At 34.8% G+C, this 14,566-nt stretch overlaps 2 protein-coding genes across 4 annotated transcripts in view; one reads left to right on the top strand and one right to left on the bottom strand.

Annotated features, from left to right (window-relative positions):
- The window catches only part of cnc (NFE2 like bZIP transcription factor cap-n-collar), a 127,713-nt gene that overhangs the window by 29,250 nt on the left and 83,897 nt on the right, over positions 1-14,566 (bottom strand). For all 3 annotated transcript variants that reach the window (XM_018458054.1, XM_018458055.1, XM_018458057.1), the window contains exons 6-7: positions 8,852-9,086; positions 8,218-8,442 (exon numbers count right to left, since the gene is read on the bottom strand). In XM_018458054.1, the coding sequence (XP_018313556.1) occupies positions 8,218-8,442; positions 8,852-9,086 (460 nt within the window). The remainder of the gene's footprint in view (positions 1-8,217; positions 8,443-8,851; positions 9,087-14,566) is intronic.
- LOC108729111 (ATP-dependent RNA helicase vasa) lies at positions 2,473-6,915 on the top strand. The gene is made up of 4 exons (XM_018458058.1): positions 2,473-2,678; positions 4,351-4,425; positions 4,517-6,517; positions 6,736-6,915. Exons 2-4 carry the CDS (start codon positions 4,357-4,359, stop codon positions 6,817-6,819), a joined length of 2,154 nt encoding a protein of 717 aa, XP_018313560.1. The 5' UTR covers positions 2,473-2,678; positions 4,351-4,356; the 3' UTR covers positions 6,820-6,915.

The following is a 14,566-nucleotide window of genomic DNA, read 5'->3' as shown; positions in this document are numbered from 1 at the left end:
ATTTGTGTCCTTTACAATACCGACTGCTGACATAAACCAGACGCTATTACCCCCCTTTCGCTATATTTCACTTCAGAAGTTGGGGTAATACATTTTTATAAGCCGACATACATCTGATCCAAATTTATGACAGACAAAACTTTCTAGGCGATATCGAAGTCGAAAACACAAAATACAAGCTTTTAGCATTATTAATTTTTGAAATAAAATGTGAATAAATCATTTTATAATTTAATAATTTAGTTATTTTATAATTTAAATTCATTTTGTTACATGTCTCTATAACTCTATAATATTAAAAAACAGTTGAAAAATTAGTTGGAATAGAGTAATAATAAAATTTTATTTCGAGATTTTTATTTAATTTTATATTGAGAAATAAACTCGATGCATTGCCATAAATATATTATTTATTGCCTCAACTACGACCTTTATAATACCGCTGCTACAAATCAATAACGTTTGGTACAGTTAATAAGGTAATAATTTTTACAATAATGAAATATTTGCAACTTCATTCAATTATTTAGTTCATTTATAAAGAATCGAATAAAGAATGAGTGTAATAAATGTGAATATTTATGTATAAAGAAAAAACCTTTCTCATTTGTAGACAAAATAATATCGATACTATACTCGTATGTAGATTTAAATATGTCGATTTATATGTAGACAACTAAAAAAACATAACATTATTTCGTATATTAAATGTAATATTATTATGTAATAAATATAATAGTAAATGAAAGACTGAGAGTTTTTTAAATTTCGGTTCAATCATTTTCATTCAATGATCTATTCAATTTTTTGTTCTAAAGTATAAAATTTCGATGAATAAAATTTTAATCTCATGAATCGAAATTTCGATCTCATATACAAGAAATCTTAATTTTACAGAATTTGGAAACTAACGAATACAAATACATTTTATTTAATCAAACAAGAACATTCTTTTATATCTATTACAATATAAATTAATTTATTGTCTAATGCAGTTTCAACGGATCTCGTTATATAAATTATTGAAATAACAATATATTTTTATTAAAGAATTATAAATTGAATCTATCAAGAGACATGTGCCAAGTCATGCATAGGTACGGTGATCATATTTTCTTAAAGAAAATAAAGGACACATTTAAAAATTTTAGAACTTTGTCCCTACATATTTTTAAACCAGTTCGTGATTGTCAAAAAATTGTGCATTATAACATTTTATTGCACAGTATAATTAAATGAGATAATGCGCAGTTTTCTGATAGTTTGAAACTGGTTCGACTGTATTGGAACAAACCTTTGATCTGAAATAATAAAAGATTCGAAATAATAAAAAATGAAAACAACTCTAAAAAATTAAGAAATATAATTAACAAAAACAGATTGTATTTATATGCATAAAACTGTAAGATATTTCTCGTAAAAATTTGTTCATTGATATAATATTATAGACATTGCAACGCTAGTTAGAAAAGAATTTCCCATTATGTCAAAATAAAGGACAATAAAGGACAATATTGGAAAATAAAGGATTGTCCTTTACAATAAAGAACGTATGAATACGAAACGTATTCATCGTATGCATAGGAAACAGCAACCAGATCATCTATTGGGAATATTTTGGATCATCTCATCAATAACGGATCGAAAGATTTTGCAATCAGTAATCGAGATTTTAATTATATAATAAAAGCATATTTATTTTTGCTTTATGTACGTGCCTTAGGAACGGCGATATAACCTGTTTATATAAAGAATAGTATCTATAATAAACAGATAACAATTTTATTAAAAGATTGAAGACAATATTTTTATGAATTATTTTAATTTTGCACGAGTACGATTGTTTTCAGTGTCCACAACAATCTAACTTTATATATCTTTATAGAATTAATTTATAAACCTTATCTTCAATGTTTTAATAAGATTGTTATCTATAGATTATAAATACTATTACGCATATTATATATCTATATAAATAAAATGTAGGTAGGTTTCTTCTAGAAAATTTATGGGTTTATATTTCGCTCGAGAGGGAAGATTCGTGTTTACCTAGAAATAAATTCAGATGTTCGGCTCAACAATAGTTCTTTTCATCTTTAGCCTGTAAACTCGTAGGTATCTGTTTTATTTCTCAACACGTCGATATTAGATCCGTTGCATTGTTTGAAATCCCGAAAAATTTTTTCATTCAAAAGAAGATAAGTATATATACAGACGTTGAAGGGAGAAAAAGCGAAGAAAGGCTGCGTATAAAAAAAAGTACGAGCAACGCGACGGACCTATTGACAAACAAAAGAATGGAAACGTCCAGTTTTGCCGACTCAGGCTTAGCCGGGCCAGCGGCGGCGCCACATTGGCGTGACTCGAGGGATTTCTAGGGACGCACCGAGCAACACGCATGCGCGCGTCGCGCGCGCCAGTCCTCGCCGTACCTGATTCGTCGAGAAACGGCGCACAACGGCGGCACGGGGCTGAACCGGGGCTCTCTCTGAACGCAGATCTCTCTCGCAGTTCGTTCCAACGTCACGGATAGCTTGGTTTTCTTTGATACGTGTAGGATTACGACTATCTCGACATACGACGCCAGTTGCTGACTAGTGTTAAACTACTCGTCCGGTGTTCTGGGATATCACAAGGAAAGACAGGGAAATTCCGACAAGGTGTTACCAAAGACAGAGGTACGTGAGCCAGCCGGGAAAACAACGACGCATTTTATCGCGGCCATGTCGACTCAGCAGCACTGTTTTATTATCGACCGTCCACGTGATTACACATTATATGCGTCGTAATTATGTATGTGTTAAATACAGGATATCAACCGTCGTGATACATTGTCTTCCGATAATCGAAACCAGTTCTTTGTGTAAAGTAGAATGCCGCCCGATAAAAGACACCTTGACTATACAATTTCAACATGGCTTGAGAAAGCCGGTACGCGCGCTTTTTTTCTATTGGTGAAATTCTATTGGCAATAAACGTGTGTTATAGAATCGTTTGAAGGACTTTCGACGAAAAACCCGTTCTTTCGTCAATTATTCTATTGTAAACATTACAACGAAAGTAAGAAAATGTATCTCTATAAGTAAATTGAAAATTTTCAATTACAAAAAAATACAAATTTATTCTCAAAACATCCAAAAACTAGAACGAGGCCATCAGAATGTAAAGTGATATAATAAATGATTTTGACGTAATTTGATTGAAAAATGTGTTTTGTATTGTTAATACGAAATATATATTATTAGAAAGAGAGAGAGAAAATGTACTGTTAACATGGAATGTATATGTATAGGCCTGTCCTTTTTAGTTTAGCTAAACTTGCAATTCATTTTTTCTCTTTTCTTCTCCAATGTGGAGAGAAAAGGAGAAAAAATATGCAAGAAATTAGCTAAAAAGAACAGACCTTAGATTATTAGAAGAATATAGAATGTAATATTTGAGATCAGACATTTCTGTTAATGTAGATTAATTTTAATCTCGGTTTAACTTATTCATCTTTTTCTAATTCTTAGAACTAGAAGAGTCGAATCGAAGTAAAAGTCTACATTGGTGGACACGAGACAGAAATAGAAACTGCAGCAATTGCTGTATATCTTTGTTGACCATATCTTTTTCCTGTTCTATTTTTATTTCCTCAATGCTTATTTCTAAGCAAAAAATAATGCATACAAAAAACAGTGTTTTCTCAAGCATTAACATGGACTAACATCATTTATTGCCAAGCAAGCGTTTTAGAAGACTAAATTATATTTTTTATTGAATAGTTATTTAGAAAGAAATCATTTAGAAAATTTTGTATCACATCTTGTAATCTTAGGCTGCATTCTGTTTCACGTATGTGTATAATGCATCATTGTTTAATATTCTTGTTTAATATTCGGTGAATAACAAGGCGCATCTTGTGTAAAACAGAATACAGCCTTATTGTATGTAATTTTTTATAATGTTAATATTTGTGAATTATTGATTGATTAGAATTTTAACAGAATCTTCAATTTTTAATGTTTTTTGGATTATGTCCATAATCTATGTTTCATTCTATGAAGAATAAAATTATTTTTTTATTAGCTCGTTATGTTACACAATGATCATCTTTTCAGTTTATTCAAAATTTTATCCATCATTTTTCAATTTATATATTTAATGATATACGTTTATCATTTTATTAAATTTGATAACTTTTATCATCTTGTAATCTTAAACATTATTAGTTATTATAGTATGATTTGTATTGTCGAACACAAACATTTTCTATTTAATTATATATTTTATTATTTAAATATTTATTATTGTATTAAATATATATCTACATGTTATATGTGTATTTAACATGCAATTTTTTTTTTATAGGTAAAAATGGCTGAGGAACAGTGGGGGATTGACGACACGTTAGATTTTGGTCAGGTGCCAGTTAATATGTCTTCCGTAAGGATATATGATTTAAATCTTTTTTAAGTATATATTATAAAAATAAAACAATAAAATAATCATTAATATCGATATTTTGTTTTAACAGTTTGAAGAAGGACGCGCCCCTTGCCGTGGTAAAGGACGTGGTGCAATATTATACAACAACAATAACACAAATTACAGTGGAGGAGGTTCCTATAATAGTAAACAAACAAATGAAGAAAATTATGATAGTAATACCTACAACGAAGATAATGAAAATAATAGATATAATGGCGATAATAGTAATAAATTTGGAGGAGGCAACAGACAAGACAATGATAGGCGTTATGGAAATAACAGAGGTAACAATGATCGTAGGTGGCAAGGCAATAAGGATGATAGGGACAATAGTAGGCGAAACAACGATGATAATGATGAAACTGAAGATAATGGCTTCAACAGAAGTTATCAGAACGATAGAAAGGACAGACCCAGGAGAGATAGAGATGAAAATAGAGGTGGAAGAGGTGGCGGTTATGGCAGAAACAGAGATGGCGATGATAATGACAGAGGTGGAAGAGGTGGTGGTTACGGTAGAAACAGGGATGGCGATGATAATGACAGAGGTGGAAGAGGCGGTGGTTACGGTAAAAATAGAGGTGACGATGATAATGATGGCGAAAACAGGAGACGCAGAAGAAACGATGATGAGTCCAAAGAAGGTGACGATAAAGAACCAAAGAAAAGGGAGATTTATATTCCACCAGAGCAACCTGATGATGAAAATTCCTTATTTGGAAACGATGTAACAATGGGAATAAACTTCGCTAAATATGATGATATTGAAGTAAAAGTGAGCGGTGAGAATGGACCGCGTCCAATACAATCCTTCGATCAATCTGGCCTTAGAACTATCCTGTTGGAAAATATCAAAAAGTCAGGTTATACAAAACCTACTCCTGTTCAAAAGTACGCCATTCCAATTGTAATGAACGGCCGGGACTTGATGGCTTGCGCGCAAACAGGTTCGGGAAAAACTGCGGCATTTGTAGTTCCTATCTTACACACTCTGTTAGAAAATCCAAAAGATTTAATTAAAACGTCCACTTCCTGCGAACCACAAGTAATTATTATATCGCCTACACGTGAGCTTACATCACAGATTCATCAGCAAGTCAAGAAATTTTCTTTAGGTTCTATCATACGTGCCGAGCTTGCTTATGGAGGAACATCGGTTATGCATCAATCAAATAGAGTGCTCAACGGTTGCCATATTCTAGTTGCAACTCCAGGTAGACTGTTAGATTTTATGGGACGAGGCAAGATTCGACTTTCTTCCTTACGTTTTCTTGTACTGGATGAAGCTGACAGAATGCTTGATATGGGTTTCCTGCCCGATATTGAAAAGTTAATAGATCATGAAACAATGGCACCTGCAGAAGAAAGACAGACACTTATGTTTTCCGCTACATTCCCAAATGAAATACAAGAACTCGCGGGTCGATTTTTACGAAATTATTTATTCCTCGCAGTTGGGATTGTCGGTGGTGCTTGCGCTGACGTAGAACAGAACTTTTATCAAGCATCTGGTCAGTCTGAAAAGCGAAAATTGCTGAAAGAATTGATAGAGAAACAAAATCAACTAGGAAATATAGAAGGTACTTTAGTATTCGTTGAACAGAAAAGACATACGGACTTTATCGCGGCCTTCTTATCGGAGAGCAATTTTCCAACAACAAGTATCCATGGCGATAGATTACAAAGAGAACGAGAAGAAGCTCTATATGATTTCAAACGAGGAAAAATGTTGATTTTGGTGGCAACGGCGGTTGCCGCGCGAGGCTTAGATATTAAAAATGTCTCTCATGTAATTAACTTCGATTTGCCAAAGACGATCGACGAATATGTTCATAGAATCGGACGAACTGGTCGGGTTGGAAATCGCGGCAAAGCAACTTCATTTTTTGATTCAAGTACTGATCTTCCTCTCACTGATGATTTGATCAAAATTTTGAAACAAGCTGGTCAACCGATACCTGACTGGTTAGAATCCGGTGGCAATGGCGGGAGCAGAACCTTCATGCCAGGAAAGGGAAGGAGATTCGGCGGGGAAGATATTAGAGGCGTAAGTAATATCGTAATTTAAACTTTTTATCGAATATTGATAACAATTAATTTCTATTATATTTTTAATATCTTGCCATTGAATAGTAAAAATTATGTATTATAAGTCGTTTTATAAATAACGGAGAAGAATTGATCATACTAGAGCTTTTAAGTCTATAACATAAATTATTCGTAAGCCTATGGTATAAATAAATATAATTTTTTCTCTCTGTGCAGAACAAGAATGCATATGGTGATGAGATGTATGAAGACGTTGGTTATGCACCTCCTGTACAAGCAGAACCGGAAGAAGAATGGTAGAAATTAGAAGTTTCATATTTATTTTACACAATGTGTAAAATACTACTTTGCTTTCTTTAATTTTAAAAAGTACAATAACTTCCACAGGTGCTATCAGCAGAACAATTGGTTTTTTGTTCCTTTTTTTCTTTAGTTTATTATGATATATTTTTATTACTGCGTTCCTTCACAGTGAGAAAAAAATGCAAGATGCATTTAAATTTATATTGCTACCTCAGACTTGGATATATAGTTAATAGTTATTTCCAGTAATAGTTTTAAATTACACAAGATTTTTAGATTACACACACTGTTTACATTGTATAAATCGTAGATAATTGAAAAAAAATTATAATTTTGGATTATAGATTTAAGAATTATGATTTAATATTTTCTCTTTTGCTTTAATTAAGCATAATAATAATATTTAATTAAGATATTACCATCTTAATATGATTTGACATTGAAAGTATACAGTTTGACATTGATAAGTCATTCTTGTTAGTGGTATACTTCAAAATATGAAAAATCGCGTGGGAATATATCTTCATATAAAAAATATAATATGTAATCTATAATTAATGATTTCTTTTTCCGTTGTTTTCACATACATTACTTTGTCAACTTTAAAAACACGTGCATTTACCTAAAACTAATAGTGCGAGAATATCAAGTATATATTCTATATCTCCCACACGATTATCGAAAGATTGAAAATTACTCATATTTCATGATTGTGATTTGTTTTATGCAATTCTATTTTGTTTCTTGATGTTATATTTTTATACGTTTACGTTATAATAAATATAACATACAATATAGTTTTATACTTTTATAATAAAACTTTTGATTGTACAAAAATTTTTGCGTTCTTGAAAATAAATTTTCCAATAATAAGTTGCTTTAATACGTTCTAACACATTCACACATGACAGTGAAATTAATACATTATTATCATTATTAATTAGGATAGTTAAATATATATGGGAAGGATAGTGTAAAGTGATTTCACGTTATGAAATGAAAATCATGTTAAGAAAATACTATAACCTTGTTTCTATCTTTACATTCAGCCTAATTTTTATTACATACAGATTAGTAAATTCTGTATCTAACCAATACAAAAAATTTAACATGCATAAAAAAATTTAAGAAATCTCATCTTCAAAAAATGATCAATTTTTTAATTTTCAATTTTCTGCAGTTTCTTATAATTAAAGATCGTTAAAGTATGTTCTCAAGAGATTTTATGAAAGTCTTAGAACTGGTGCTTCTATCATATTTTTTTTAAATATCTGTATGTTCTTTAAATTTTGTTAATCATTAACACATATTAATGAGCGAGAGGATTTTAATATTAGGAGAAGAATGTACATTCGTATACAAAGTAACAATAACATAAGCGATGATAATACTTACCGTCGTTCATGGCCATGTCCATTAGGTGCAAGTCCTCATCATTGAGTAGAGACGAAAGAAATCCGTCAGTGGTTTGGTTGATGGGATCTGTCGTCGGGGCATGATAATACATCATATCACTAGGTTCAGATTTGTAACTTGCGCCACTTTCTGCACCCATTGGCTCACTACTATTTGTCAAATTCATCGATGTTGCCACAGCTGAACCCAAATTTGACGACCCACCTGTAACAGTGAGCAGCTTAGTTCAGACAAAGAAATTTCTTAGATGATATTTTTATTTACTGCATTTCCCCTATCTTTTTTTTTTTTTGCAAAAATTAATATCATTAGTTAAAGTTTTTAAGAGTATGAATGAATAATAAATGTAAAATTGTGAATTATATTATTATATAACTTACGTATTAGGCTTGCCGCGAGTACAAAAAATATTTTAGCTGAAGATTGGATTTCGTAAATTTCTGATGCATACATCGCGTGATGTACAAGCTTCAATTATCTCAATGATACAAATTCAATAATTCGCATTGCGAAATTTCGTTGAGTGAGAGAGAGAGAGAGAGAGAGAGAGAGAGAGATAATAATATAACATAAAATGGGAACAAAGCTTCGTGCAACTTTAGGCAATACTCACCCACATTGTGGTAAGGTCCCGTTGAATTGAGATCCCCAACCGGAGGCGCTAAGGTAGGATTATGGAGCAATACGTTACGTTGCGCCTCGTAATGACTGTGACTTATACCGTGTCCTGGATATCCAGGATGCGCTGGATGTGCGAAGTGATCCGGTGCTCCTGGCAGGGATAAAAGAGACGCGAGATCTTGCCACCGCTGTTCCATGCTCATCGCTCGCATGAACGGCATGCGACCCTGAAAATAAAAAAATTCGATTCTTTTAAAATTATATTCATCAGTATTCATAAAAGCTGAATGATTAAAAATTTTTAATGCGCCTCATGTGATAAATAATAATCATTAATAATTTGAGCATTTCTAAAACCTGTCTTAGAGAGAATTTGTTTTACACTATATATTGCAAAAACCAAATTTTATAACCAGTCGAAACGAGACACTTATCATTTTTTAACATGGATTTTACAAATTTTGAAGCAACTTCAAAGGCTTTATATGATCAATATCGCAATTTCATCGAATTTCCGACATGTTGACCATTCGCGTTTGAAACCAAATCTACGAGATTCTACGCTGGTCGTCGACCCTATCGTCGTAGCAATTATCTTATCTGGTACATCCTATTATCATAGAATCGAACATCCATCGATCGAATGTCACACAAGAGAAATCCCGTAGCCGTCGTGCCTGTCAAATGTCAACCAGGTAGACACCTGAATTCCAAGGAGGTAGGAACCCCGCTGATTGCGTAGGTGTTGGCTGCACGTAAGATCGGTAAAGGATATTAATAACAGCGATACTACGTGTCAAAAGTATCCCTTTCCTCTTGTAAGGGCATGCGTCAATCGTGATCGCGTGTCAATCAATACGGAAATTATGACGGGCGAAATTTATGATTAAAAAACGCAGCATGTTTATAAGTAGCTACCAAATAAATATAAGTTATGCCACGATGGGGTTTCATTCGTTGGAACGATACGATAAATATTTCTGCTAAAAAAAATGCAACTATAACTATTTTTCATTTGTATCATTAATATTCTTCGCTAATACATGTAAAATATTGTATATGTACCTATATCATAAATATATATGAAACAAATGTACAAATTATCACATTAAATCATATATTATCCGGGCAAATAATAAGTATCGCGTTAGCGTGTTTCTCATATCTATACTTGTTAGCAGTGCGGCGTAATAACAGGAAACACGGAATTTATCTTCGATTCCTCTCTCGAGACGCGCGTTTTACGCTTTCGAGGAAAAAGCATCTGCGAATTTCATACGGTTGAAGAGTGTAAAAATCTCTCTGGCGACATGCGCGCGAAGAGAATCACGATTTGTCCGCTAATTGTGAGAGAACAGTCGTTCGCGTGTACTTTCACGAAATTTCTTCCTGTCCCGCTCGACGAGTCGGCGAGGAAGGGAAGGAGAGATTCGCCGACTCGCGAGGCTGCATCGCGTCTCTCGCGGCGTAAGCGCGGTAGTGGTGCTTGCTGGTGCTTGCTGGGGGGAGGGGGGGAGTGTACGTGCTACGTACCCACGTAGCACGGCCAAACCGGCCGCGGTGCGGGCGCCTTAATGCACATAGGTATTGTCGCTAATGCGCCTGGGCGCAAGAAGAAGATGAATAGGGAAGCGCTGCCGTGGCTGGCTGTGCACGCCGGGGCCTGCTGGATTGTTGTTCACGGGTGCATCAATCAGTCGCCAGTGCAATCTGTCGAGCGCGACGCCTTTAAGGCGATTCTCGCTTGTCAGCGCATCTGCCGGCTGTGTAGGCCGCGGCGCGGCGAAATGTAGGACGGGGGACTTTTGTTCCACGGCGATTTGTCGTGCAGCGCGACGCACCGCACGTTTCTAATGGCCGGACTTTACGGCTCATCCTGGTTCGACGTAACGGCCGTGATTGAGTTATAGGAAAAAAGCGTGCGCCGCGTTTAAGCCTCTCTTCTTTCTCCTTCTCTCTCTCTCTCTCTCTCTCTCTTTCTGTCCCGCCGTGGAGAGACGGCGGCGATTACTATCTACGACACGGCGAAGTGCGACAGCTTTCCGCCGCGCCGGAACGCGACTTCCAGTTTTCAATCATCGTCGGGAATACTCGAGATTCGTTATAGCTCGTGGCGGATTAATCCGTGACGAAGATCGTTAACGGACGTCGTCCGCTGCGCTGCAACCGCAGAAACCGGAGTTCTCGAACGGTGGATTGATTTTGAGTAGATAAAGATGCGATTGCGGACTTTTAATTGGCGATTTTATTTAATCCTTCAGCCACAATGCGAATATCAATAATACGTTCAACTTGCACTGTAAACTATAGCGGAAATTATAAAGATGCGGGGTGATGTATACGAAGATCGGCTGTTAATCTCGCGATTAGATGCACGATGCGTGATTTATCGGACAGCCGTTCGGGCTACCCGACGTAACGTTCATTCTAACGAATCCACGTCTCAAATTGGTTTAGTATCTATAATACGTGTGTGGTAAACGAACGTTACGCATTCCTCCTCAGCTACTGGCGCTTATGATTTATGTACCACACACAGTACGTACGGCCTCGTGTACGACGCACGTACATGCGCTTATTCTACGTCCGTGTATGATCTCGCTTCGCGAGATCTGTACGGCAGAGTCGTCGCGGAACGTATGAATCTGCGAGAGACTGCGAGGAAAGATATCTGCGGCGGCAGATGTTTGAAACGCGCTGTCGAGGACTCGCTAGATTTCTTCCGAGGTCTCTCTCTCTCCCTCTCTCTCTCCGTTTCCTTCTCTTTACCCCCTTTTTCCCCCTTGCAGCTATGTGCTCTTTTTCTTCTGGTATTCATTAATATCGCACAATCTCCGATGCCTTATCAAATCCATCACAAGAGTTCGCGTAGAAACAGATTTCTGAGATTTGTATAAAACCGATGTTACTCTTCGTTTAGTTCGTTAGAAAGCGCATTCATCGCCAATATTTGCACTTGTATTATCATTCATCGCACTACTTTACTCGAATACTTTTCCAATGAAAACAATCTTGAAACGAGTTCTATTAATAATAATGAGAACAGTTTTATCGACATCTATCAATCATCAATAACTATCAATGCACGCGGAATGTTTAAATTAATAAGTTTATCGTTACGGATTTTTTTTAGCTGAATCTGCTTCATGGAAATATCATGCTGGATGCTCGTCTATTTCTCGTTCTGTCTCCTCTCTTTAAAACGCCATAAAACGCGATCAGTCTCTCCTTTCAGGATTGTCGTCTGCAATTTGTTTTTATTCCGCCTATAACGTCGCGACGTGCACGAGCTGCAGCGAAACTATTTCGATCTATTTGACAGTGATCAACTGACCGCTTGACACCTGCCATCACCGTCATTTAACCCACCGTCTCTCTATGGTTCTCGATCAGTTACCTCGAGTTACCTACTTTTCACCTCAACACGTCGCGTGTGTTTTCGTACGTGACTGCTGGCAAAGCTCGTTTCTGTCACGAAGGTTGTGAATGAAAATATTGATGGATACGGATTCAGCTCCTCACCCTTTATGCACATCGCGGTATGTGGAAAAAATATATTTATGTCTGCGTACCTGATTCATTCCTCATCGAGCTAGAAATTTTTCCCAAGCCTTCGTGATCATACTGCGCATATCTATAATATCGACAGGACCGTTCGATCATATCTCGTCCAAGGTTACGTGATTTAATCAGCAAGAGACTATCCTTATTCCTCCACTGGCAACATGGAATTTTAACTCTTCCGTTAGCAATAGAGGGTCAGAGAGAAACAGAACAATTTTTTTGTTCTCCCGGATTATATAAACATCTAAAAAAATTCTGGTCAGTAGAACATCTGTCCCTGTTTGTGTGCCTTTAAGTCAAGTTGCTCATTACTAAATTAATTATTAAATATTGTAGCTCTACTTTTGTCTGCTTGAAATCAATATTGGTTTTTCAACTATTTCTTTTTCTTATAATATTTTTGTAATCTAAAAAATGTTAATATTTTATGTTTTTGATAAAAATAAAGAAATATTTTTGCCCTTATTAGGGTGTTTCTTTCAAGAGGCAATGGCCCCTTTACTTAAGGTGCTTTTTATTTGTGTGCCTATCCGTATTGATTATTTTAATATATAGTTACTAAAATAAATAACAGATGTAAGCTAATTGTTTAAGTTAATGTTGTATAAATCATTATTTAGTTATACTTACAATTTCAATGTACACTCATAACACAATGCTCTCAGCTTCAATACAGAGCACACTAAGGCCCGGTTTTTCATTATCTGGTTAACTTGTGGTTAGGCTTAACATGACGTTTTATTCATTGGGCTTCATCTATGATGATGTCATGGATAAAGACAAATTGGGTGAAACATCAGGTTAAGTTTAACCACAAGTTAACCAGATAAAAACCGAGCTTAATAGGGACAAGCTTAAAATCTTGCGATATTACTGGACTCATAAATCTTTCATGTTTTTCGAAACATATTTACTATACTTCAACAGTTAAAAAAAATAGAATATTATCTTTGGTATCGTATACATTAATAATTTAACTCAATAAAAAATACTTTATCTTATTTACTTGTGCCAGTTTTCTTTATGGTTTATTTAAATACAAAAGCACACTAATAGAGGTAGACACAGTAATAGAGACAGTTATCCTACTTGTCACAGCTTTAACGAGTTTTTATCATCCAAAAGTTGTATTATATTTCACTTATTTTTTACAGATTTAAATTTATTTATCAGAATTGATCATGAAAATATCGATGATGCCTTTAAAGACTCCATGTCGCCGGCGAAGGATTAATTAGCGAAATCACTGAAAATTACGTTGAAGCGCCGCGTTCAACATTCACAGATGTCGATATTGTGTGTTGTCTTTGTTGCACGCGTGGCCTCAATGACCATACGAAGCCAGAAATTCGTTTCACACATCCTAGATAGCCCCGGCCGCGGAGGCGCATTATGCATTTCACAGCGCATAAGTCCAGCAGCTGCTTGGAATCCTGGCGAACGGAACGGACTGTGACGCCCCGTCGCGTTTCTTGGTTCTTGGTGAAAATTGCCTTGTCGGGGTGCGCGTATGAAGGAATTTATGGACGACAGAAGTACGCTAAAAACTTAACTTTCTCGCGAAACTTTTGATATTACGTGAAATTGACGTGCATCATGGATTTTATGAACGTGCATCCGTAACAATGAAATTTCGTATTATCATGAGCGAACAACAGTTGCAGTTAATTAATAAGTCGAATTAAACAATTACAATTATCTTGAGACTACCTATATCTAAGTTCTAATAGAATCGTTAATAATAAGATAAACTTGTTAATATCGATGTTTTAATCTGAAGGAAAAAATAGAAAGATAAATTTATAATATATCATCAAACGATACGTTGATGGAACTGACATTAAGAATTAAATTAATCTTAATGTAGGGGAGACCGGAGACAAAAATAACATTTTGACTTTGAAGTGTTATAACAGTTAAAATATGATACTTACATTAAAAAAAATGTATCTTTAGATATAGAATTTATTTAGATACAAAATTTTCTTTGGTTTAATTATTTTATGTAACTAGAAAAAAAGTTATGTTTATTTAAAGACTATGAGAGGAATTTTGTTACAACCGTCCCAACCCTTAGGGGATAATTATACCACATTTGCCAGAGATATGTAACACAACAACATACATACAAGTTACACTCTTT

This window comes from Mycetomoellerius zeteki, unplaced genomic scaffold (assembly GCF_001594055.1).
Source record: "Mycetomoellerius zeteki isolate Tzet28-1 unplaced genomic scaffold, Tzet1.0 scaffold70, whole genome shotgun sequence".
Taxonomy (NCBI): domain Eukaryota; kingdom Metazoa; phylum Arthropoda; class Insecta; order Hymenoptera; family Formicidae; genus Mycetomoellerius; species Mycetomoellerius zeteki.
Note: the sequence above shows the minus strand (reverse complement) of the source record. Positions and strands in the feature narration are given on the sequence as shown.